Source organism: Megalobrama amblycephala, linkage group LG11, assembly GCF_018812025.1.
Source record: "Megalobrama amblycephala isolate DHTTF-2021 linkage group LG11, ASM1881202v1, whole genome shotgun sequence".
Lineage (NCBI taxonomy): Eukaryota > Metazoa > Chordata > Actinopteri > Cypriniformes > Xenocyprididae > Megalobrama > Megalobrama amblycephala.
In genome coordinates this window covers 28991361-29016769 of record NC_063054.1, presented here as the reverse complement: position 1 = coordinate 29016769, position 25409 = coordinate 28991361, and the positions used below count along the sequence as shown (strand labels likewise).

Sequence of the window (25409 nt, the reverse complement as noted above, 5' to 3'; positions counted from 1 at the left end):
AACAAACTTAAACAATAAACTCCCAATAATAAACTCAAATTATATTTTCAGCATAATAATGTTAGCCAAAACGTTGACTCCACAAGTTTGTGTAAAACCTGATAATGCTCTCCAAAATGATTTGAGAAGAACATCAGACCCCATGGTCATTAAATTTGATTAGTGACCATGACATTTCTAGATATTTCTTCTTCATATTAGAATAATATAATATATCATCACTCAAACTGGACCCCATTCATCACAGACTCCAGGACAAATTCTTTTTGTTACAGTATGCTATATAATATGGCTATGTCAGGCAAAGCGTAAAAAGCAGTACATCACCTCGAATGTACACTGTAAACACTAACACTCAAAATAGTTAATTGGTTTGAGTAGGACAAACTTAAATCAAACAAATTAGTTCAATCAAATTAACTTTTATGAGTATTTAGAACTTTCTTTTTCTTTCAAGTTCACAGAACTGATATATTTTAAGTTAACTGAACTGTTTCATTGTTTTGAGTTTTATGAACATATTTCTTTTAGTTTAGATTAACTTAAGTTTAACTGAAACTGGGCTGGGATTTCTATGTCTCATCATGCTTTGCCCATGGCACTCGAAAGGGACAGTAAATGCTAAAATTAAGTGTTGTATAATGTTTTCTTGTGCAAGATTCATGTTAAAGGTGCCCAAGAATGCTTTTTCACAAGATGTAATATAAGTCTAAGGTGTCCTCTGAATGTGTCTGTGAAGTTTCAGCTCAAAATACCCCATAGATTTTTTTAAATTAATTTTTTTAACTGCCTATTTTGGGGCATCATTAACTATGCACTGATTTTTTCAGTGCGCCGCCCCTTTAATTCGCGTGCTCCCTGCCACACGAGCTCTCGATTATATTACAGCACATTTACAAAGTTCACACAGCTAATATAACCCTCAAATGGATCTTTACAAGATGTTCGTCATGCATGCTGTATGCATGCTTCGAATTATGTGAGTAAAGTATTTATTTTGATGTTTATATTTGATTCCCTATGAGTTTGAGGCTGTGCTCCGTGCCTAATGGCTAATGCTACACTGTTGGAGAGATTTATAAAGAATGAAGTTGTGTTTATGAATTATACAGACTGCAAGTGTTTAAAAATGAAAATAGCGACAGCTCTTGTCTCCGTGAATTCAGTAAGAAACGATGGTAACTTTAACCTCATTTAACAGTACATTAGCAACATGCTAACGAAACATTTAGAAAGACAATTTACAAATATCACTAAAAATATCATGCTATCATGGATCATGCCAGTTATTATTGCTCCATCTGCCATTTTCGCTGTTGTTCTTGCTTACCTAGTCTGTTGATTCACCTGTGCAGATCCAGACGTTACTGGCTGCCCTTGTCTAATGCCTTTCATAATGTTGGGAACATGGGCTGGCATATGCAAATATTGGGGCGTACACCCCGACGGTTACGTAACAGTCTGTGTTATGTTGAAATCCGCGTGTTTTCTGGAAGTCTTTTAAACAAATGAGATTTACATAAGAAAGAGAAAGCAATGGAGTTTGAAACTCAATGTATGTCTTTTCCATGTACTGAACTCTTGTTATTCAACTATGCCAAGGTAAATTCAAATTTTGAATCTAGGGCACCTTTAAGTGGGAGATTTAGTAGTGATTAAAGTTTTGTTATGCTAATTTAAAAGAGTTTCTGTTAATGTTGTTTTTTGGAGAGTTATCATCAAGGTGATAAGTGGTGCATGTAGCTTGGTTTGAGAGCAAGTATGTTAAATGCTTTATATTGCTGTACTCATTCAGCAAGTCCAATACCATATTGTTAATATGTTAGCAAATTAACAAGAGAGCATTTTCTGAATTAGCTTGTTGTAGCTAGCTAATTTTACACTAATAAAAATATTTACATTGGGGTTACATGATAATTTTAAGTTAAATGTATGAGTTTAAAAACAATTAAAATGTATGAGTACAAAAGCAGTTCTGCTTGCTTAAACCTTGAATTTCTTAATTTAAAAATTGGGGCAACTGATTGCCTCAAATTTTTTGAGTTTCGCCAACTTATTCGGGTTTACAGTGTATGTAAAAGTGGTCATTAGTTGCCTTGGTGCAGTCTCTTGGTTGTATACGTAATTTGCAAATTTGGTGGAGAAGTTCGATTATCGCCAGGCCTCCATATTTGAGCGCTTCAGGTGTAATTGAGAAGTCGCATCCTGGTGCTTTGCCATTTTTAAGCTCTTGTATGGCATCGAGGGTCTCTTGATATGTGATAGGACCAACGTTTATAACATTTATTCTTGACGCCTGCAAACCACAAATATTTGCAGCCGACTGATGATGATGAAAAGTGGTCGATCACCATGGATTTTCCAATGACTGATTCTAAAACTTTCAAATTCCCCTCAGATAAAGACAAAAGTTACATACCTTTCGCAGCAGGCAGCAGATCCTCTCAATATTCCGCAGCCTTTCACGCTGTTAAGAGAAATAAAGATCTGTTAAATCTCCCATAACACCTAAAACCCCTGTCTCAAGGACAAAACTAGTATGAAGGCCACATCCTTCATTTGCTAAAACGTTGTGATCCATCAAATAGTAGGAGTAGGGTGGATTTGTAAATTTTTAACTAGACTTAATGTCTATGAGTGTATATGAATATATGTGTTTGTGGCACAGTGGTTATTCCTTTGACATGCCACTGTTGCCTGAAGCTCGTGTTTTCTGGAGCTCTTGGCCCACGTTCCCTTGGAGAATCATAGAGCACTATACACTGGCAAGGACATCAAGGGACTTGCATTTAGAAAAACAACAGCCAAGAGGTGGAAAAAACAGCAGGGAGATTTTTGAATGGCATGTGAAAATGGCATATGGCCATTACATCCAAACATGTACGTTTTGGGGGGCGGGAAAAGTGGCGGTACTCTCAAGGGAGAATGTTTCAAAATCTGTTTTTATATACACACTCCCAGACATAGTATAGTCAGTGTTTTATCATTTAATCACATGTGTGCAATGGATTAAATCTAATTCAACAGAGATTTGAATGCAAGGTCTACTTAGCTCAGGTTAGGTGTATTTTCTTTTTTTTTTTTTTTGCATTTTTTTCTCTTATATGCACAATGGAATAATTGTTCATATTTGAGGCACAAATAGAAGCAGAACTCAATGGGAGGCATGTATGGATGTATGTTGGGCACAAATAAATCTTACATGAGTGGCACTGCCTAAAAGAGCACTGCCTTTTGGCAGGAGGAGTGCAAAGATGTTGTTTTCTGCAGTAATGAAGTCTAAACATACATATTTGATTGCTATTTTTTTTTACATTTTAACTTAACTTCATTCAACCCAATGCATTATTTACACTACTAGCCTGCACTTGTAAATAATGTACTGTTATTCACTAATACACAGAACTACAGTGACCACAACAAAACTCCTTCACAGCAAGAATACTGTCTTTATGGTCTTGTTAGTCAGTCACACACACACACACACACACACACACACACACACACACACACACACACACACACACACACACACACACACACACACACTAAAGACTAAAGATGAAGCTTTCATCTTTTCCTAGTATATATTTTTTTACAAAATGATTTTCAGACAGGGGCGTCATGAACCTCTTTTTCTTGAGAGGCACCAATAGAAGTCAAAGCAAGATGCAAGATAATTTTTTTTAATTGCTTAATTGCTAATATAAGACATGTCCAGGCTCAAATAATATAATATATCGAAGTAAAAAGTTTTTGTTTGTTTAAATATAATATAATATAATATAATATAATATAATATAATATAATATAATATAATATAATATAATATAATTATACTGTATATAATACTATATATAATTATTTTATATTATATTATAAATTAGATTGATGTATTTAAACTGTTTTTACTACAGTGATCTCACAATATATTTATGAAAGAGACAAATAATTTAATATCCACTGGCGAAAAAAAAGTGACATGATGCTTCTGTTCGCTGAATTTGCTAAAAATAATTGATATATGCAGCTATTTTCCCAAAGTTTCCTCAGTGCATTTTAAACAGTTTTTTTCTAAGGCTTTGATTGGCAGCCTCCCACTGTCTTGTTTCAGCACACAGCTGTGTTTCAGAGATTACACCAAACATCCATGAAAGTTACACTGAACTCTGACTATTTTTGGACCGTACCTCATTTTAGTTACTTCCAAATTTGCTTAAGACATTTTTTCACACCATTCCCCTCCTCAACAACAGCATGCAAATATATTCCACTGGCAGCCAAAGCGACTGGAGATAACTGCAGCCGTATCAGCACTTTTAATTAGCAGGCAATTAGACTCAGCTCCCTTTGAAATATTCGTCAGCACAAATTCTGCTTGACAAGTGCTGGCATACAGTGTAAACAATATATTAAATACAGGACAGAGAGTCAATACAGCAGCGAGAATATAATGTTTTCGAGACATGGAATCTGCAACGTACAAATGAGTAATCTTTGATGGAGACACAAATGCGAACACAGCAGAACCGAGTCTATCATCTCTGTTGTGCAAATAATATTCAGCATACCAATAACAATGGCGTGAAAAGAGCATGAACAGATGTGATCAAAATCTCAGCCTCTGAACAAACTCAAATTATTTTGGTCACTTTAGCTTGGCATCCCCTCATACTTGAAAATCATAAATAAAACATGCAATGTGAAGAAAAAATGATAATAAAATATGACCTAGACTACATTAAATAGTGGTTCACTTGTTTTAGATAACTCAATCTGTTTTAGAAACCTCAATTGTCAATTGTTTTATAAAAATAATATATGGCTTTTCTAATGTAAAATATGGGCCCTGAAACAAAACCGGTTATCAAGAAATGTTTTTTGAGCTTCCGACTCAAGTAAAAATATAAGAGCTGTGTGTTATTAGAAACCCACTACTGCTGTGTCTGTTGAAGCACCCTTCATTTACCTCTCTCTCTTCTCTTCAGTTTAAGTTTCAATGCCAGAGTAAAATGGTCAGCTCATGCAGCTAATTGAGTGGTATGGAGAGTAACAGATGCTATTTGACCCCAAAGGGACCATCCGTATCCAATTCAAAGTGTGCCCTGAGGAGGTTTGTGTGACCTCTACTAAGGCGGACGTGGTAGGTAATATTGTTACCATAAGCTCTGAATTAGACAATTAGCAAATGTTTTAGCAATTCTCCTGTAGCTCAAATGGTAAATCTTGGTGCCGTCAAAGTTATGGGTTTGATTGACAGGGATCACACATACTGAAAAAAAATTTAAAGCCTTAATGTACTGAATGTTGTTTTGGATTACATGTCTATGAAAGTAAACAAGTCAAGTGACGTGACAGGTCATTTTTTTAAGGCCTTAATAATAATAATAAAATACAAAGATATAACATCCAAAGTATGTAAGGTAGTACAACTAGATCTCTTTTATTGAATCCAAAAGGTTTTAATTATATTTTGCTACATATAAAGATTTTGAAGTGTCAAAAGGTCATTCTGTTAACCATCCAAAGGCCAATACAGCCATTTCATTTGTGATTACAATATCTTAAATATTTTTTATTCTGGGTTGATTTTATAACATCATATATCAACATAGTGCATAATGGTATTAAAATTATGTGTAGAAGTCGCTTTGTGATGTCTGGAAAAATGAATTTCATTAATGTCAGTCGGTGTAACCAATATGAAGGGACCATTTTGGATCAAGTCATGCATTCAATATCATGTGACAGGATGTGACATCATTCAGACACCTGCAAAGGACCACATGGTCATGAAGCAAAGTAACTGTAACGAAGTGGGACTCAGGCAGGGATCCAACTGCAAGCTTTTATTAGATAAGAGCGTGGTCGTACAGGCAGGGTCAAAGCAGGGACATACAGGAACAGCAAGGGACAGGCAGAATCGTGGTCAGGATACAGGCAGTAGATCGAGGCAGGCAGATATCACTCACAAGGTCAGGAAACAATACACAGTCCAAAGGCAGGCGGCAGAGAATCGTAAACGGGTAGCAAACAGGATCGGTAAACAGGCAGACAGAATAATAACGCTCAGTAATGCAACAATAGTTAACAAGACTTCGCAATGATGTGTGGTGAATGAGAGTCTTTTATAGTCCGTTAATGTGCTGCAGCTGGGTGTGGTGATTAGTGATTAGTGTGGAGTGTGTGCAGGTGACTGGCAGGGAGAATTATGGGAATTGGAGTCCAGGAAGTGACAGGAATCGTGACAGTAACTAACTCTCTCTTAACTATTTGAAAAATGTATGTTTTCACTTGCTCATACACATGTCCCGAAACATCAGGTCATTCGGTACAACTGCTATAAAACATGGAAAATGTTGGAATATTTTAAAAACTAGCTAGCTAGATATTAGCCTGTTAGCAGTGTTTGAAAATATCATCATTCGGCATAACCAAAAGTGTCATTCGGTAAAACTGAAATTTTGGTTAAACCGAAACTTTTTTGGACAAATTTTGTCCATCTTGTAAAAATGACTTAAAATGAATTACATCTCCATTGTTTTTTTTTACACTTTTAAAAACCTTATTCGTCCATGACCCAAATCTAAAAAAAAAAAAAAAAGCTGAGCTGATGTGTTGGATTGGTCATATTGTGCATGCTGACAAACATCTGGATCATAAAACACTTGCCGTCATGCAAGCAACATAATGATAGCTCTAATTTAGTGTTGTTTTACATTGAAATCGGCCACATGCGTGGTAAAGTCTGTCTAGAACATTAGCGTGATAAAATATTAAAAGCTTGCGCACATCAGGCAGCACAGCAGATACAAATTCCGTCTAATGAGCTCATAACGTTAACATGAAAGATGCCTCGTTTCAACACATAAAGAAAACTCATCAAGGATTATTAGAGCATCTTATAAATGAATAGCATCAGAAGTGTTTAATTGCTGGAGAATTACATCTTGAATGCCTTCACAGAATTAGCCGGGCAACGGCATTCAAGGGCAGTTAAATGTGACAGTTCTGCTAGCTCTCACACTTTGATTTATCAGAGACATTAAAGTTGAACATTTTAATCCTCACTACATTCTGTTTTATGCTTAAAAATTGCAAAACTGAGGTAAGAAAAGTACATTTAATTCAAGATGTATTCTGCCTTGTGCAATTTTGATTCACAAGTATCTTGTTTCAAATATGTTTAGACATTATTTACTGGAAAATAAGACAAAAAAACTAGGGTTGTGATTTGAGTAAACAAGTGATTACAGTTTTCTGTGATTAATTAATCTCAATTGTATCTAACATTTAAATCTGTAATAATAATTGCACACTGAATCACTTTCACACTTTCAAATTATTTTCATATTAATATACATATAAAAAATAATGTTTTAAAACTCTTATATAACTCTATAAATCAGTTATAGAAGTAAATTAATTTCACCCATAAAGCAGCTCAACAGAAGATAAGTAACATTATTCAGCTCAGTTTAGTTCAATGTTGTTTCAATTCACTTAAATTGTAATTCACTGTCAAAGTTGTAAAGTTCATCAATTATGAAACAAGTTCAACTCGGCTATAAGCAGCTCTACAGAAGACAATAGTGTCATTATTCAGCTTAAATCAGTTCAATGGTAATTCAAATTCAGTGTCAAGTTAGTGGCATTATCCAGCTCAATCCAGTTCACATTTTGTCTGTCAGTACAGTTAAATCGATATTATTGCCCTAGTGAATATATAAATATGCCAATAAATAATAAATAAATATACCAAAATGTATTTGAAATACATTTATTTTATGCTAAGTATACTACAAATATATTTACATATTTATGTACCCTGCAGTTGTACTTTTGGTATACTAAATTGATATACTTAAAGTCTGCTAAATTGGAACAACTAATTTTGTCAATGATATCATCGATATTGATACCAATACCAATAGTGATATCGATACTGCTATTAATTGTTTTTTTTTTCTTCAATTTCTGAGGATAAAATGGAGAATTTATTGATAAATTAAATTAATTTTGTCATCGATATTGATACCAATACCAATAGTGATATCGATACTGCTATTAATTGTTTTTTTTCTTCAATTTCTGAGGATAAAATAGAGAATTTATTGATAAATTAAATTAATTTTGTCAATGATATCATCGATATTGATTGATATCATCGATATTGATACCAATACCAATAGTGATATTGATACTGCTATTAATTGTTTTTTTTTCTTAAATTTCTGAGGATAAAATGGAGAATTTATTGATAAATTAAATTAATTTTGTCAATGATATCATCGATATTGATACCAATACCAATAGTGATATTGATACTGCTATTAATTGTTTTTTTTCCCTTCAATTTCTGAGGATAAAATGGAGAATTTATTGATAAATTAAATTAATTTTGTCAATGATATCATCGATATTGATATCAATACCAATAGTGATATCGATACCGCTATTAATTGTTTTTTTTCTTCAATTTCTGAGGATAAAATGGAGAATTTATTGATAAATTAAATTAATTTTGTCATCGATATTGATACCAATACCAGTACCAATAGTGATATCGATACTGCTATTAATTGTTTTTTTCCTTCAATTTCTGAGGATAAAATGGAGAATTTATTGATAAATTAAATTAATTTTGTCATCGATATTGATACCAATACCAATACCAATAGTGATATCGATACTGCTAATAATTGTTTTTTTCCTTCAATTTCTGAGGATAAAATGGAGAATTCATTGATAAATTAAATTAATTTTGTCAATGATATCATCGATATTGATCGATATCATCGATATTGATACCAATACCAATAGTGATATCGATACTGCTATTAATTGTTTTTTTTCCTTCAATTTCTGAGGATAAAATGGAGAATTTATTGATAAATTAATTTTGTCATCGATATTGATACCAATACCAATACCAATAGTGATATCGATACTGATATTAATTGTTTTTTTTCAATATCTGAGGATAAAATGGAGAAAAAAGTATTTATAGGGTACATGTGTACCATCCTGTTTCAACACAAACAGCATAAGAATATGACCCTAGCCACAGGAAATTGGTAAACAAAATATTAGCATAGCCTCAAAAAAAAAAAAACACAAAAAAAAGAAAAAAAAAAACAATTGCTGTATTAATTGTGTGAATTAATGCATCTATATTAATTGCATAAATTATTTCTCAGCTTTAAAAAATACTGATTAAGAAATATTTGTTCTGTCTGGATTTGAAACGCACAATGCCAGATGTAAAAGGGGCCTGAAAGAATGAACACAGTAACTGCAGCACTACTGTGTAGACTAGAGAGTCATAAGGGGAGCTCCAATGAGAATCACAGGATGAAGTCCTGACTTCCTCCCAGCTGAAGACTGACAGAAGCCACCAATTAGCCAGGCAGGGTGTGAGATTGACTTGACTGGGTGGTGAGATCAGCTAGGAGGCCATCAATCTTTCAGCACCCCCCACCTTCCAGATCCTCCATAGTTCCCTCCGGTCTGACAGAGGGGTGGGTGACATATAGAGCGTGTATCTCTTGCTTTGACACTTTGTTGGGAAGACAGCAATAAATTACAACTACAGAAGTTTTGTGCAGAACAGATCAGATACTTTGTCTACACATCACGGTGCCCCGTTCTGAGTGAGACTTTCTGACACCAAGTCCAAAAGACCAAAAATATCTGCATTCGCCTCTTGATTTTGTTTTCTGTCACAACATAGCCTGGCAAGGTATCAAGCGCACACATGTAAATTATTCTGCAATGCTGGCATCAGAATGACAATGTTGTTCTAAACTTTTGGATAACAGTTGGTGTATCCAAAAAGATGGAAAAGTTGAATTAATTAGCGAGATTAAAGCTGCCAGGGCCTCCAGCAGAGGAAAGACAACACATAGACAGCTGCTCTATGGATTATTCATGCAATGCTGCGGATGACAGGAAATGTTTCAGAGTTTGGGGTAGGCAACACACCTGGTGCCTGCAAAAGATCACAGGGCTTGCGAAATATATTCCCACCATAAACAAATAAACACACACACAGACACACACACACACAAATACAAACTCATTCATTTCCATGGAAGTGCAGGAAAGGGCAATGAATCAAATGATCAAGTCCATTATTTGCATGACTTACCGCGTGAAGTGGATTGCCCTGATCGATCGGCACCTTGAAGTCTGCCTGAAGCTCATCAAAGGCTGTTATCTGAAAACCCAAAGAAAAAAAAAGGAACACGATCATTATCTTTAGGCTAGACGCATGGATTTGCAGCCTTTGCGCAATCTTCAAGGATACATGCTCTCTTTATTACTTCGTTCAGATCTATCCTCCATTATTTCAGCATCTCATTGGTATAAAGTACAAGTAGAGCTGGGTGATATAACTGAAATATACTGTGCAATATTATTGTCCTTATAACTAATATATAATTATGTATTTTAATTAAACTTATTTATCTCAGATATATATTGAATACTGACAGTTTGAAATCTCCCTCCTCTCTCTCTATATATATTTACATATACACCGATCAGGCATAACATTATGACCACTGACAGGTGATGTGAATAACACTGATTATCTCTTCATCACGGCACCTGTTAGTGGGTGGGATATATTAGGCAGCAAGTGAACATTTTGTCCTCAAACTTGATGGGCAAGCGTATGGATTTGAGGGAGTTTGATGAGGACCAAATTGTTATGGCTAGACAACTGGGTCAGAGCATCTCCAAAACTGCAGCTCTTGTGGGATGTTCCCGGTCTGCAGTGGTCACTATCTATCAAAAGTGGTCCAAGGAAGGAACAGTGGTGAACCGGCGTCAGGGTCATGGGCGGCCAAGGCTCATTGATGCACGTGGGGAACGAAGGGTACCTGTGTGGTCCGATCCAACAGATGAGCTACTGTAGCTCAAACTGCTCAAGAAGTTAATGCTGGTTCTGATAGAAAGGTGTCAGATTCCACCGCCCAAAGCGAACAACAGTAGGCATGTGAGCATCAGAACTGGACCACGAAGCAAAAGAAGAAGGTGGCCTGTTCTGATGAATCACATGGCACATGGCACCAGGATGCACTATGGAAAGAATGCAAGCCGGCAGAGGCAGTGAGATGCTTTGGGCAATGAACCTTGGGTGCTGCCATCCATGTGGATGTTACTTTGACACGTACCACCTACCAAGCATTGTTGCAGACCATGTACACCCTTTCATGGAAACGGTATTCCCTGGTGGCTGTGGCCTCTTTCAGCAGGATAATGTGCCCTGTCACAAAGCAAAAATGGTTCAGGAATGGTTTGAGGAGCAGAACGAGTTTGAGGTGTTGACTTGGCCTCCAAATTCCCCAGATCTCAATCCAATCGAGCATCTGTGGGATGTGCTGAACAAACAAGCCCGTGTGAAGGTCCCACCTAACAACTTACAGGACTTAAAGGATCTGCTGCTAACATCTTGGTGTCAGATACCACAGCACACCTTCAGGGGTCTAATGGAGTCCATGCCTCGACGGGTCAGGGCTGTTTTAGCAGCAAAAGGGGGACCAACACAATATTATGAAGGTGGTCATAATGTTATGCCTGATCGGTGTATCTACATATATGTATTTAAATATATACATATGATACCATTTAAAATGCTAAAATAATATTCATGAACTTTCCTGAATCTTGAGTTCAGCAAAATCTTGAAATATATAGTATCCATTACATCATGGATGTGGAAGTAGTGCTTGATGTGTGAAATATTTTACAGATTGCCAATGCATATAAAATTACCCCCTTTAGTAAGTGCATTAGAGCAAAAAGGGTCTTGTGGTGCCTCATGGCTATAGCACATGCACATGCAAGAGAAGCCTAAATTAAAGTTAGATCAAATTAGACAAGCTTATTTCCCCTGCTACAGACCAAACTGCCCTCACTTCCTACACTGCCTCTTTCATAATGTACAATGGTCTCTCAATTCTGTAGGCGACACGAGCAGTAAAAGGGTTTGATTTTGACTGCTTTTCTGCTTGGCCATCAGATAAGCATGTGTGAGCTGTAACTGCTACATAAGTATAAAATAAAATGCATTAAATACGCGGTTTTAAATCTGGCCATCCTTTAATAATCACATTAAGATTTGCACCACGAAAGGGGGATCACTGAACCATAGAAACTACACAAGTGACATAAATAACTGAACACTTCTCTAAATGTTGATGAAGCATAAAAACCACTTAAAACAGGTTCATTTAAAATAAGGCTGGGTTTAAACTTGACAGCAGCTTGTGAATTTTAATCACAGTTGTAGGAAATTCAAAATGTACCTGAATAAGTTCCATGCATTCTACTGTGCGTGCAAGTAAGGTGCATTCACAAAGCAACGCTACTAAAAAAGAAAATCAACAAAGAATGTAACATGTGCATAATGCATCCATGTGGAATCATTGCTGTTTTGTTCCCTATGTGACATCAGTATAACCATTTGGGGATTACGTTACTGAAAAGAGCTAAGCTGAATGCAGAACTGTGCTGTATATAAACATACTTATGTGATGCACAGAATGGTAGCCTAATTGTTGCTCAGTAAACTGCTTCAGTGCAGATCTTTTAAAATGATTTGAAGTGATTTCCTCATAAACACTCTCATATTTATCCATGATTATAACACATTGTGTTGCTGACAGTAAGAGGGAATCAGGCTGTGAGAAATGATAGATTGTTGCTGGATTGCCTGCTGTTCTCTACAAATTTTATCATGCTTGACCTCATCCATCACCTCATTCTCTAACACTGACCCCATACCTATTATATCCAGAATTATGTTAGTATTAACTTTACAAATCCTCTTAGTGGTTATTACTCATGATTTTTGGGTTAGAGACCTCCCCTAATACTAGCTCAAGTAAGCTACAGTAAATGACAAAACCAACATTGGAAATGTGCCTCCACATATATTTTTGTGTCAATATGTATGGCATTTCTGATGTAGTAAATTTGTTTGGTAGCTCCCTTGGTACAGGATTGCACTTGCAATGCAGACCGATCAGGTATGAGCAAATACCATGAATCACAAGTCACGATAAAAGAGCTCAAAGACTTGACTTAAATGGCATGGTTACTTCAGAAAATGCATTTTTAGCTCACATTTTCTATTGTGTGTTTAGGGTAGGACATGTTATTTTCAAATGTGACAGAGCATTCAACTTTTAGCGCCACACACCGGACATTTCATTTCAGAACTGCCACGATACATACAACAAATCAGTGTAATAAAATGTACAAAATTTTTCATTTCATTTTGAAAGTATAGAGAAATGTGCCAGAAGCAACATAATATCATTTTCCAATGCACCTGATCAGGGTTGCTTTGTGAACATGGATGTAAGTGAAAAGCTAGTCAGTCTAGAAAATATTTTTTTCTGGCGAGGTTTGTGCTTCAATACTAATTTTATTCAACTCATGTTAGTACTGTATGTGCAAGACTGTGTTTAGCACATTAGGGTGCAGTTCACCTTGTAGCAGTGCCCTTTGATGTTGAACAAGAGCTTGTTGTAATAGTTTGCAGGATTACTGAATTAAACGTGCCGCAATTAGGACAACCACTATACATCTCAATAATACATTCAACCCTTCACAGATGAATGCACCACTGCACTCACAGATAATCTGTTAAATACTGTTCTAAACTGTGCATTTTTGGCAGGCGTTTTGTGGGCACTAATGTGTTGGTTTCCACTGGCTGTGAAAGTACTTGAAACATCTGCTGAGGGAGCTTTTGACTCTCTGAGTTAGTTAAGCTAATGTGGGGATCATTTCCCTTCAGATGTAGAATAACACACAAGAGCAAATATGCAGATTAGGATTCCCTAGACTGTTAAACAGGATTTCTTTGAAAAGGACAACTGACAGATTCTGCTGTGATACTAATCTAAGTTGAGATAATGAAAGATAGACTAGCTGTGTTTGTTCTGCAATTCTGTTCGGCGCCACTAGTTTAAAGGTGCCCTAGAACCAGTTTTTACAAGATGTAATATAAGTCTAAGGTGTTCCCTGAATGTGTCTGTGAAGTTTCAGCTCAAAATACCCCATAGATTTTTTTAAATTAATTTTTGTAACTGCCTATTTTGGGGCATCATTAACTATGCATCGATTCAGCGCGCGGCCCCTTTAAATCGCGCGCTCCCACAGCTCCAGACGTTAATACTAGCTGCCCTTGTCTAATGCCTTGAACATGGGCTGGCATATGCAAATATTGGGGGCGTACATATTAATGATCCCGACTGTTACGTAACAGGTTTGAAACTCAATGTATGTCTTTTCCATGTACTGAACTCTTGTTATTCAACTATGCCAAGTTAAATTCAATTTTTGATTCTAGGGCACCTTTAAACTTCACATTTAAAAGATGTTGTAAGAGATTTCAAGAATTTTCTTTTAACCACTTTTTCTTTTTTGGTCTTTTAACCACACAACCTTCTTTCTCTAGTCAGACAACCTGAAGACAGAAAGCATTTTCTAATTAGCTATAGTTTCTCTAGCTACGTTGGCCCCATTAACCACTGCTCGCAACTACACCATTTTGGGGACAAAGAGCCTCTCCTTTGATGGCCATACACAGGGCTTGACATTAACTTTTTTGCTCACCAGCCAATGTGGCTAGTGGTTTTCCAAAGTTACTAGCCACTCAGCATTTTCACTGGCCACAATTTTGCTGTTGGGAAATTACATTTTATATGATTAAAGTTGACTCTGGCATGCTTAAATTACTTGATTTTGAGTCATTTTACTTGATTTACAAGATTTAAAACCCTTTCAAACTTACAAATGCAGATTGACTACCCAAATCAAGACTATACATGAGGTATACAGTTATTTTTGTTAGGCTATATAAAAAGAACAAAGAAGCAAATTACAAATAGTAATTTAAAAATGAAAATCAGATACATATGTTTATTTAGCATACATGTATACATGTATTTAACATTTTTTGATGTTTGATTAACATTAATGACAGAGGGGTATTTATTTGGGGGCTGCTGAATGCATGGACGTCATATACTGACACATATCCAGTTTTTACCCACCTGTTTACGTCGACTTAGCCGTAAGCCATAGCCGACTGTATTCACGCGAAATACTCCACACGATGCATTTTGACATCTGTGTGTGCGTGTATTCAGGCGCAAGGAGAACTGAATCGCGCGCGACAGAGAGAGCGCGCACGCGAGCGCTTCTGTTGTGTCATTTAGCGCGATTCCGCCCATCCCACCTTCATAACCGCAAGTTAATCGATAAAGAATTGTGACTGAATTGTAATTTTGTGATACGACGAGCTTGGCTACTTTTCATTTGGCTGTAGGCTGAAATTATATTCAACCCGCCAAAGTGGCTAGTGGGAGTGGCTGTCTTACCCGCCACAGCTGAAATCTACCCGCATTTGGCGGGTTGGCGGGTGTTAATGTCAAGCCCTGGCCATACAAGAGTAGCCATGTACTGTACACTACTGTTCAAAAGTTTGGGGTATAAGATTTTATGTTTCTTTCATTAACGTTTCTTATGATCACCAAGGCTGCATTTATTTGAATACAGATACAGTAAAAACAATATTGTGAATATTATGAAAATTTAAAATAACTTTTTTCTATTTTAAAAAAACATAAATGTTTTTTTTTTTTAATTAATAAATTCCTGTGGTGGCAAAGCTGAAAATTCATACTCGATACATTTCCTATTATTATCGATATAAAAAAAAAAAAAGTTGTGCTGCTTAAAGAGGTGGTTGATTATGATTTCACTTTTTTGCTGTTAGAGCATAAACAATGTCTGCAAGTTACGACGCTCAAAGTTCAATGCAAAGGGAGATATTTTCTTTTAAAGAATTCTCTGTTTAAAGGTGCCCAAGAACGTTCTTTCACAAGATGTAATATAAGTCTAAGGTGTCTCCTGAATGTGTCTGTGAAGTTTCAGCTCAAAATACCCCATAGATTTTTTTAAATTAATTTTTTTAACTGCCTATTTTGGGGCACCATTAACTATGCACTGATTTACACTCGGCGCCGCCCCTTTAAGACGCAAGCTTCCTGCCACACGAGCTGTCGACTATATTACAGCGCATTTACAAAGTTCACACAGCTAATATAACCCTCAAATGGATCTTTACAAGATGTTCGTCATGCATACTGTATGCATGCTTCGAATTATGTGAGTAAAGTATTTATTTGGATGTTAACGTTTTATTCTGAGTGAATTTGAGGCTGTCCTCCGTGGCTAACGGCTAATGCTACACTGTTGGAGAGATTTATAAAGAATGAAGTTGTGTTTATGAATTATACAGACTGCAAGTGTTTAAAAAATGAAAATAGCGACAGCTCTTGTCTCCGTAAATACAGTAAGAAACGATGGTGACTTTAACCTCATTTAACAGTACATTAGCAACATGCTAATGAAACATTTAGAAAGACAATTTACAAATATCAGTAAAAATATCATGCTATCATGGATTATGTCAGTTATTATTGCTCCATCTGCCATTTTTCGCTGTTGTTCTTGCTTACCTAGTCTGATGATTCAGCTGTGTGCAGCTCAGATGTTTACTGGCTGCCCTTGTCTAATTCCTTTTATAATGTTGGGAACATCATGGGCTGGCATTATGCAAATATTGGGGCGTACACCCCGACTGTTACGTAACAGTCGGTGTTATGTTGAGATTCGCCTGTTCTTCGGAGGACGTTTAAACAAATGAGATTTATATAAGAAGGAGGAAACAATGGAGTTTGAGACTCACTGTTTGTCATTTCCATGTACTGAACTCTTGTTATTCAGCTATGCCAAGGTAAATTCAATTTTTGAATCTAGGGCACCTTTAAGGACTGCAACAAACGGCTGGTAGGGAATACAACGAGCTTCTTAGTGACATCACTAACCCTAAAATTTACATAAACCCTGCCCCCGAGAACACACAACAAAGGGGGTGAGGCCATGTTGGGCTGCTTTAGAGAAGAGGAAGAGTTGTTGTAGTAGAGTGTTGACAATCGTCATTTTTCCTGCACAAGATTCTCCAGCTTTGTTGTTGAGCTACGAAGCGTGGGCTGTTAAAGCTCCGCCCTCTTCTGGAAAGTGGATGGGAGCAGCAGCTTATTTGCATTTAAAGGGACACACACAAACCAGAGACTTATTACATCTTGTAAAAGGGGCATTATAGGACCCCTTTAATATTTTTGTGGAAACAATTTTTCCTTTTTTAAAGGTGCCGTTGAACATCTTTTCAAAAGATGTAATATAAGTCTAAGGTGTCCCCTGAATGTGTCTGTGAAGTTTCAGCTCAAAATACCCCATAGATTTTTTTAAATACATTTTTTTGGGGCAGCATTAACTATGCGCCGATTCAGGCTGCGCGGCCCCTTTAAATCTCTCGCTCCCTGCCCCCCCAAGCTCTTGAATATAAGTGCAGTTATACAGTGCATAAACAAAGTTCACACAGCTAATATTACCCTCAAATGGATCTTTACAAGATGTTCGTCATGCATACTGCATGCATGCATCGGATCATGCGAGTATAGTATTTATTTGGATGTTTACATTTGATTCTGAATGAGTTTGAGGCTATGCTGCGTGACTAAAGCTAACATTACACACTGTTGGAGAGATTTATAAAGAATGAAGTTGTGTTTATGAATTATACAGACTGCAAGTGTTTAAAAATGAAAATAGCGACGGCTCTTGTCTCCGCGAATACAGTAATAAACGATGGTAACTTTAACCACATTTAACAGTACATTAGCAACATGCTAACGAAACATTTAGAAAGACAATTTACAAATATCACTAAAAATATCATGTAATCATGGATCATGTCAGTTATTATTGCTCCATCTGCCATTTTTCGCTATTGTTCTTGCTTGCTTACCTAGTCTGATGATTCAGCTGTGCACATCCAGATGTTCTGCCCTTGTGTAATGCCTTGAACATGGGCTGGCATATGCAAATATTGGGGGCGTACATATTAATGATCCCGACTGTTACGTAACAGTCGGTGTTATGTTGAGATGTTTTCCGGAGGTCTTTTAAACAAATGAGATTTATATAAGAAGGAGGAAACAATGGAGTTTGAGACTCAATGTATGTCATTTCCATGTACTGAACTCTTGTTATTCAACTATGCCAAAGTAAATTCAATCAAATTAATACTTTGATGAATAGAAAGTTTAAAAGAACAGTATTTATTTATTTTTATTTAATGTCTTTACTGTCACAATGTATTAATTTCTTAAAAAAAAAAAAAAATCTTACTGACCCCAAACTTTTGAATGATAGGGTATTCTAACCAAAAAAACTTTAATAATAGTAGATGTATTGCCAGTGCCTTTGTAGAGGGCTCTTAAAAGCGTGAAATGTACTTTCATGGCTATTGTCCCTGTCTGCTACTTTTCACACTACAGCTCAAGATAGTCTCTTGGGATTGTGTGCATTTGTGTGGTGCCATCAGCCATTAAGAACTGATAAATGTATGCATAAGAATTCATGTGTGTTACTGAAAAAAGAAAAGAAAAAACATCACTTACAACACCTTCAGGATGTTGGCTGAAGGACACTTAACTAATGTTCTGGGTCCGTTTGAAACAAACCCCTTAAGCTAAGAAACCCTTAGCTACAATTATAAACAAAATTATCACTATGGTTTTCTTTGTCCAGGAATTCAACAATCATGACTTTATAATAATAGGTCCTTTTTAAATCAGGTGCTGCTCTCTTTGATGTCTGGGTGACATACTCCAGGACATGCATAAATTCAGTGCATTCAACACAAAAACTGCATCAATACATACTGTAGACTACAAAACACCACGCTGAACCTACAGTCAGAACCCAAAGTGTAAAAGGCATTCGATTTGCAGATGTGAAAGGGGATCGACGTGTCAGGATTTTCCCATTGTGAGCTGATCGAATTAAGTCTATTAAAGATTCAAAAGCTGAAACCGCTGAGGATGGCATTCCTGCCTTCCTCACACAATAACTGACAAATCTTTTAGAAGAAATGAAGGACACTTTTAGGACTATTGGAAATAGACTGAGTTATATGATGTCTAACTAAAAGGTCTGGGTCGAATGTGATGTGCTCATAATTACCCCTTATTTAACCCTTGGGGCTATAATGTCTGTTGCTATGCAAAAGCAAGCCTAGGGCAAACGACTGTGCTGACCCAAATCTAGAGCAGTCTTGCAGTACTGTGAATGCGAGTGAGTGTTTTAATGCAGCTTTCCTTGAGGAAAAAAAAAAAAAGTGTTACACCTTGCATAAAGTGCACAGACATAAAGGACAGTGTAACATCAAAACAGGTCAGGCACAAACTGCTGCCTGAAATGTGGCTTGTACAGTTGAACTGTAAGGGGGTTTAACACAGGTACGCAGCTCCTGAAATGTAATCTGTATGCATAAAAAGGATCTGAAACAACCCACAAAGGTGTTTTGGTCATCAGAGAGGTGGGAATACCCACGAAAGGTGTGCAAAAGACTTCCCTGACACAAGCTGCTGCCACCAAGCCAGGATATGCGCCACTGCTGTCACCCAATTCTGAATTTCACAATCAATTTACAACCCAAATGATCACTCAGTTTGGTGATGCAAGACATGCCGGAGACATTGATAATGTCAAGGATGCTTTGATCAGGTGATGGACAGTTTTGTCTGATGCAGCAACCCCTGCTCTAACACATATGCATGCCATCCTGCAGCAATATATTTTCATAAAGCACGTCAAAGATGCAAACACTTACATGCCAGATCGCGAAGAAGATGAGAGAAGCACAGAGGACAAGGGAAAGCATATAGCAAAAGGCAGCGAAAGTGAACATAATTGAGAGGAAACTGGAAGGAAAATCTCCAGGAGAAGACGGTGCTCAGCGCCAAACTGGACTGAATGAAAGGAAGCAGTTACGGGGCACGCGAGAGGGAGAGCATCATGTTCTTCATCAAAATATTTGCAACAATGTGTTGCAAACCTTTGGCTACAGTTCACTGCGATCGCTTTGCCATATTCACGAATAAATAAATGAAAAAAAAGTCCAGTGGTGTGCCGATGTTGCGCGAGTTGCAGCAGTGTGGCGAAGTCCCTGCGAGATCAAGGCATTTGTGGACGGTTAAGCAAATGATGATGCATTAACATTGTCCCATATGGTGTCGTCGGCAGTGATAGTCCATTAAAGATGGAGATTGTGTGCGGTGTGGACTTGGGAGATGCAGAACTTTGAGTTAATGCACTGACACACGGTCCTGGCGATCAGTTCACCTTCCCAAACCGAAGGCGCAAGAATATATGCCGGCTAACAGGTGGATTTAAAGAGCTCTCTCTCTCTCTCTCTCTCTCTCTCTCTCTCTCTAATCATACACTGGGTCAAAGTTAAAACAGCGATATTTACACTTTTAAATTAAATGTACCACTACATTTAATCACAGATATCACTAGTACTACGCCTAAAACTAGCTGTCTACACACCATAACTCACGTAGGATATTTCATATAAATTACAATATAAACAATATAGGCTAAATAGTGTATCTTTTAAAGAATCACAACTTGGTATGTCCTGACAAACGGAAGAGGTTCATTTTAAAAATATTCCTCTTTTATAAGGTTTCACAGCTATAAATAACACCTTCAGATATTTATAAAATGAGTTAATATCAAAGTCAGTCCTCATCCTGACAGTCCACTTTCCATATTTCAACCGCATTGAGTTCAGAAACACCACTCATTCAGGAATTTAATTTTTTTTTATATAGCCTATATATAATTTAAGTAATTATGCTTGATACATAAACTTTTCCCACCGATTTGCCTGTTTTGTTCCAGTAGACCCATTAGTCATTTTCATCAGTAGGCTACTTCTGTTTATATATATATATATATATATATATATATATATATATATATATAGTATGTATATTTTATATATTATAAATATATATTTTCAGTTAAACATGCTTTATATAGTATTAACTACCACAAGTACCCTAGCCTAAGTAAAATCCTTGTAAGGATAAATTATTTTCTTGCGCCATCTTGTGTTTCGACACGACAAAGTCAGACAAAATTTAATTCTGGCTTTATAGCCTATTTTGTAATGTAACAAAACAACAAATCGATTGACAGAATTACCATATGAATAAATAATGCATGTATAGCCTATCAGTAAGTAAGTGAATAAGTGAACAGATAAATAGGCGATCGATTTACGTGCATTTGTATACAAACCCGGTAAACCGGTATTGGCAGTTTTGTTTATGTTCTCCGGGCAACGGATTATGTTTAATCGCTTTCAATTCTTGGTACAAAGATTACTCCATATGAACGGAACATTTGCATATATAATGGACAGGAGGTAAGGTATCCAGAAGAAAATTAGGCCATTGGTCTGTTTATTTACTAAAAAATATTTAACGTTAGTAGCCTATTTGTTGCTTTGAGATGGGCTCAAATGAGAGAAAGTGTTTTTAAAATGACTCTCATTGCAACATATGCTCACAATCATATGAAGTAACACTTAACTGACTGTATTAACGCTTCATTAGGTAATTTTTCCTCATTAAAAAAGTTTTACCCCTCAAGAAGTGAAAATTTTTCAAATAATGTAAACTCACACGAGATGAAGACTCTGCATCCAGTTGATTTGCAGGTTGCCATTGTGGCAGATATGTTGAAATCACATGACAATGAGCAATATATTTTTCTTTTCTTTGTGTTAATTTGTGGAAGTAATTAATTAGCCTATACTGTAGCTCGACCAGGCACTATTTCTATAAATTTAGTGTACAGTTTTATAGAAACACTTTTTAATTACAACACAAGCAATATAAATTCAAAACGTACTGCATAACAGATCATCCACTTTATGATTTCTTTTTTTCTCTTGTCATTTACAGTGAAATGTCATCATGGTCATACACTGATATGAAGAAACACACTGACGTCGGTGACTCATTCTGGAGTTTTGGAAAAGAGCAGGACTTCAAGCCTCACATTAGACACATCGAGCCTGTTCTTACTGAGTAAGTATTTCATACATCAATTTCTTCCACATAAAGTATTAAAAATTGATTAAACAACAGCTGAAGTTACTTGTGAATGACAGCTTTTCAATTTTACCCCTAGTATTTGAAGCAGTGGGCGCAAAGTGTCATAGTTTTATTGCATAAGCTTGATTGTAAACTGAACTGAATTTTTGACTGGGACACATGAGAGACTCTTGGTTCTAGATTTGAAAGCTCTGGGGTTACAACATTACAGCTAATTGTGGTACACTTGTGATCTGTCTTTGGCCATTGTCAGTATTTCAGATGTTCAAGTCCAACAGAATGTCTAAACTGTATGTATCCTATACTTAGGTGTTTTTCTTTTACTCTACATTAATATAATGCCAATGCCTATGGTGCCTTTAGATGTGATCTTGACTGGAAATCCCATTTGCGCTGGATTCCTGAACCTCGATACAGTGATGCCCCATTTCCACACATCAAAGACATAAAGTTTCCTCATGAAAGGAAACTGATGAGATCCTTTCCACGTGAGTTAGGCTTTGATCAGCAGAAATCTGTTCAAGTTGATTAAAGGATCTCTAGTGGTGGCAGTTGTACATGGAAACTTTCATATGTTTTCATTAGAGTAATCTGTAACTGTATCATCTAAAACACTTTTACATCTTTCTTTGGAATTTGTCGTTAGATTCTGAGATCATTTTTTAGAATCTTTATATTTATCGGCATGTCCATTTAGAGGCAAATATGATGTCTGAATCCGAGTGGAGCTTTTATCCAAACTTTGGACAGCCCAAGACCTATCACACTGGAAAGAGATGTTTTACGGATGGCGTTAATCATACGAGAAGCATGAGATGCATTTCAGAAAATTCCCTGGAATCATCCATAGGGAGGAAAAAGCAGGGTAAGAGCAACATTATCAATGCTAATAATGTTACTCAATGCTTCTGTTCCCAACCATTTATATAAAGAGAAGTTATGTGTGAGTATATTATATGTATGAGTATAGTAATGTGTAGATCAGTGTTGATTTAGATCTTGGGTCATTTGTATTTTTTTCTAATATACAAAATTTGAAACTTTTGTAGCCTGAGAGACATTTGAAACTTTAATAAACCTTATTTTTTCACAGGCAAATGCAGCATCTACCCATTAAAAAAGGTCAGGCCATTTCTAGTTCCTGAGTACAGTCCTGGGTTTCACAAATATGAATCAACACTACTCAGGACCACTTTTGGGTAAGGACCAACATGTTTACTGTAGATGCAGAAAGGTAGACCAAAATGATGGGTCTGTTGCCATGTTTTCATGCAAATTAATGAACATAAAAACCCTTTCCACTTCCTGTGAAAGGATATCAAAATACAACATCTCAAAGCTCCCCACTAAAACTGAATGCACACACACACACACCCTACAATTTGGACATTCACTTGTGCTCATATACCATACAGCACAATAAAGGTCAATTGGAACATGTCCAAAGACAAAGGCTATAAATACTAATTAACAAGAAACCTCTGGAAGACAAGAGCAAAGAGACAAAATGTAATATAAGAGCACAGACATAGATCATAACCTCATAAAAAGGGAAACACCAGTTAAATGAGTGAATCTTTCTTACATATTTATTCATATATTACTCCAGGTCTGGATCTTTTGCCACATTTCAATCAAAAAACATCAGGTAGGTAAAACAAATACTCTTATTTATTTAATTTGTCACTAATAAAGATGGAAAAGCAGCTAAATAGTTGAATTTTTTAAAAGAAAATTTAATATGTTTAATCAAATAATGCAAAATACAGTTTCATGGCTGATAAGAAATATGTAATGAATTTCTTAAGATGTACATACTGTATATATTTACAGTCCAACATATGCAGAGAAACGTAAAAGTCGTCTGCGAGAGGAGGACATTCTTGAAGTCCAGAGTCTGAGCAGTTGGAGGCCAGCACCAGACATCTATGACAGGACCGTGTTGCAGCACACCTAATTTGGAAGGTGCTGAAACCATGCTTACATATATTTATTGTTCTTATGTGTTGTTATTGTTAGTGTTTTCTCTTTAGTTAGACACTATCGAAGTGTAGAAACATAAAATGCATTTTCTTTCCTTTAACACCACCTCACGTCTTTCCATTGAGTATATCTTACAATATTTAGTTATGGTTTAGCGCGAGAAAGGACTGAAGCATTATTTGATAGGAAGAGGATTAGGGCCAAGCAATAATAAAAAATTAAAACCATCTCGAGATTAAAGTTGTTAAATTTCGAGAAAAAACTTGTTGTAAAATGTTGAGAATAAACTCATTAAGTTACGAGAAAAATATCATTAAATTTCGAGAAAAAAGTCGAGATAAAATATTGAGAATAAACTTGTTAAATTATGAGAAAAAACTTGTTAAATTTTGAGAAAAAAGTCAAGATAAAATGTTGAGAATAAACTCATTAAATTACGAGAAAAAACTTGTTAAATTTCGAGAAAAAAGTCGAGATAAAATGTTGAGAATAAAGTCATTAAATTACGAGAAAAAAGTTGTTAAATTATGAGAACAAATTCATTAAATTACGAGAAAAAACTTGTTAAATTTCGAGAAAAAAGTCGAGATAAAATGTTGAGAATAAACTCATTAAGTTACGAGAAAAATGTCATTAAATTTCGAGAAAAAAGTCGAGATAAAATGTTGAGAATAAACTCGTTAAACTATGAGAAAAAAATTGTTAAATTTCGAGAAAAAAGTCAAGATAAAATGTTGAGAATAAACTCATTAAATTACGAGAAAAAACGTGTTAAATTTCGAGAAAAAAGTCGAGATAAAATGTTGAGAATAAAGTCATTAAATTACGAGAAAAAAGTCGTTAAATTATGAGAACAAATTCATTAAATTACGAGAAAAAACTTGTTAAATTTCGAGAAAAAAGTCGAGATAAAATGTTGAGAATAAAGTCATTAAATTACGAGAAAAAAGTCGTTAAATTATGAGAACAAATTCATTAAATTATGAGAAAAAACTTGTTAAATTTCGAGAAAAAAGTCGAGATAAAATGTTGAGAATAAAGTCATTAAATTACAAGAAAAAACTTGTTAAATTTCGAGAAAAAAGTCAAGATAAAATGTTGAGAATAAAGTCATAATTTAATGAGTTTATTCTCAACATTTTATCTCGACTTTTTTCTTGAAATTTAACGACATTTTTCTCATAATTTAACGAATTTGTTCTCGTAATTTAATGACTTTTTTCTCGTAATTTAATGACTTTATTATCAACATTTTATCTCAACTTTTTTCTTGAAATTTAATTAGTTTTTTTCTCATAATTTAACGAGTTTATTCTCAACATTTTATAATAAGTTTTATTTATATAGCGCCTTTCCAGAGCT

General features: G+C 35.7%; 2 protein-coding genes across 5 annotated transcripts in view; one reads left to right on the top strand and one right to left on the bottom strand.

The window, feature by feature from the left end:
• Positions 1-20339, bottom strand: part of cnih3 (cornichon family AMPA receptor auxiliary protein 3) — a 41527-nt gene extending 21188 nt beyond the window's left edge. The window contains exons 1-3 of one of the 4 annotated variants that reach the window (XM_048207288.1): positions 19766-20339; positions 10151-10219; positions 2420-2467 (exon numbers count right to left, since the gene is read on the bottom strand). In XM_048207288.1, coding sequence (XP_048063245.1) covers positions 2420-2467; positions 10151-10219; positions 19766-19843 — 195 coding nt within the window. In that variant the 5' untranslated portion in view covers positions 19844-20339. The remainder of the gene's footprint in view (positions 1-2419; positions 2468-10150; positions 10220-19765) is intronic. The other 3 variants (XM_048207287.1, XM_048207290.1, XM_048207289.1) reach the window with 3 other exon arrangements.
• A 776-nt stretch (positions 20340-21115) lies between these two features.
• Positions 21116-24344, top strand: LOC125278265 (spermatogenesis-associated serine-rich protein 1). The gene is made up of 7 exons (XM_048207286.1): positions 21116-21370; positions 21912-22037; positions 22428-22552; positions 22762-22929; positions 23158-23263; positions 23674-23712; positions 23898-24344. The coding sequence occupies exons 1-7, from the start codon at positions 21273-21275 to the stop codon at positions 24019-24021; spliced, it is 786 nt and encodes a 261-aa protein (XP_048063243.1). The 5' UTR covers positions 21116-21272; the 3' UTR covers positions 24022-24344.
• The last annotated feature ends 1065 nt before the right edge of the window (positions 24345-25409 follow it).

Coding starts and splice junctions, on each gene's coding strand:
- LOC125278265 (XM_048207286.1), top strand. CDS start 21,273: ATGTTCTCCGGGCAACGGATTATGTTTAATCGCTTTCAATTCTTGGTA. Junction 21,371..21,911: donor GCATATATAATGGACAGGAG/GTAAGGTATCCA, acceptor TGTCATTTACAG/TGAAATGTCATCATGGTCAT. Junction 22,553..22,761: donor ACTGATGAGATCCTTTCCAC/GTGAGTTAGGCT, acceptor ATGTCCATTTAG/AGGCAAATATGATGTCTGAA.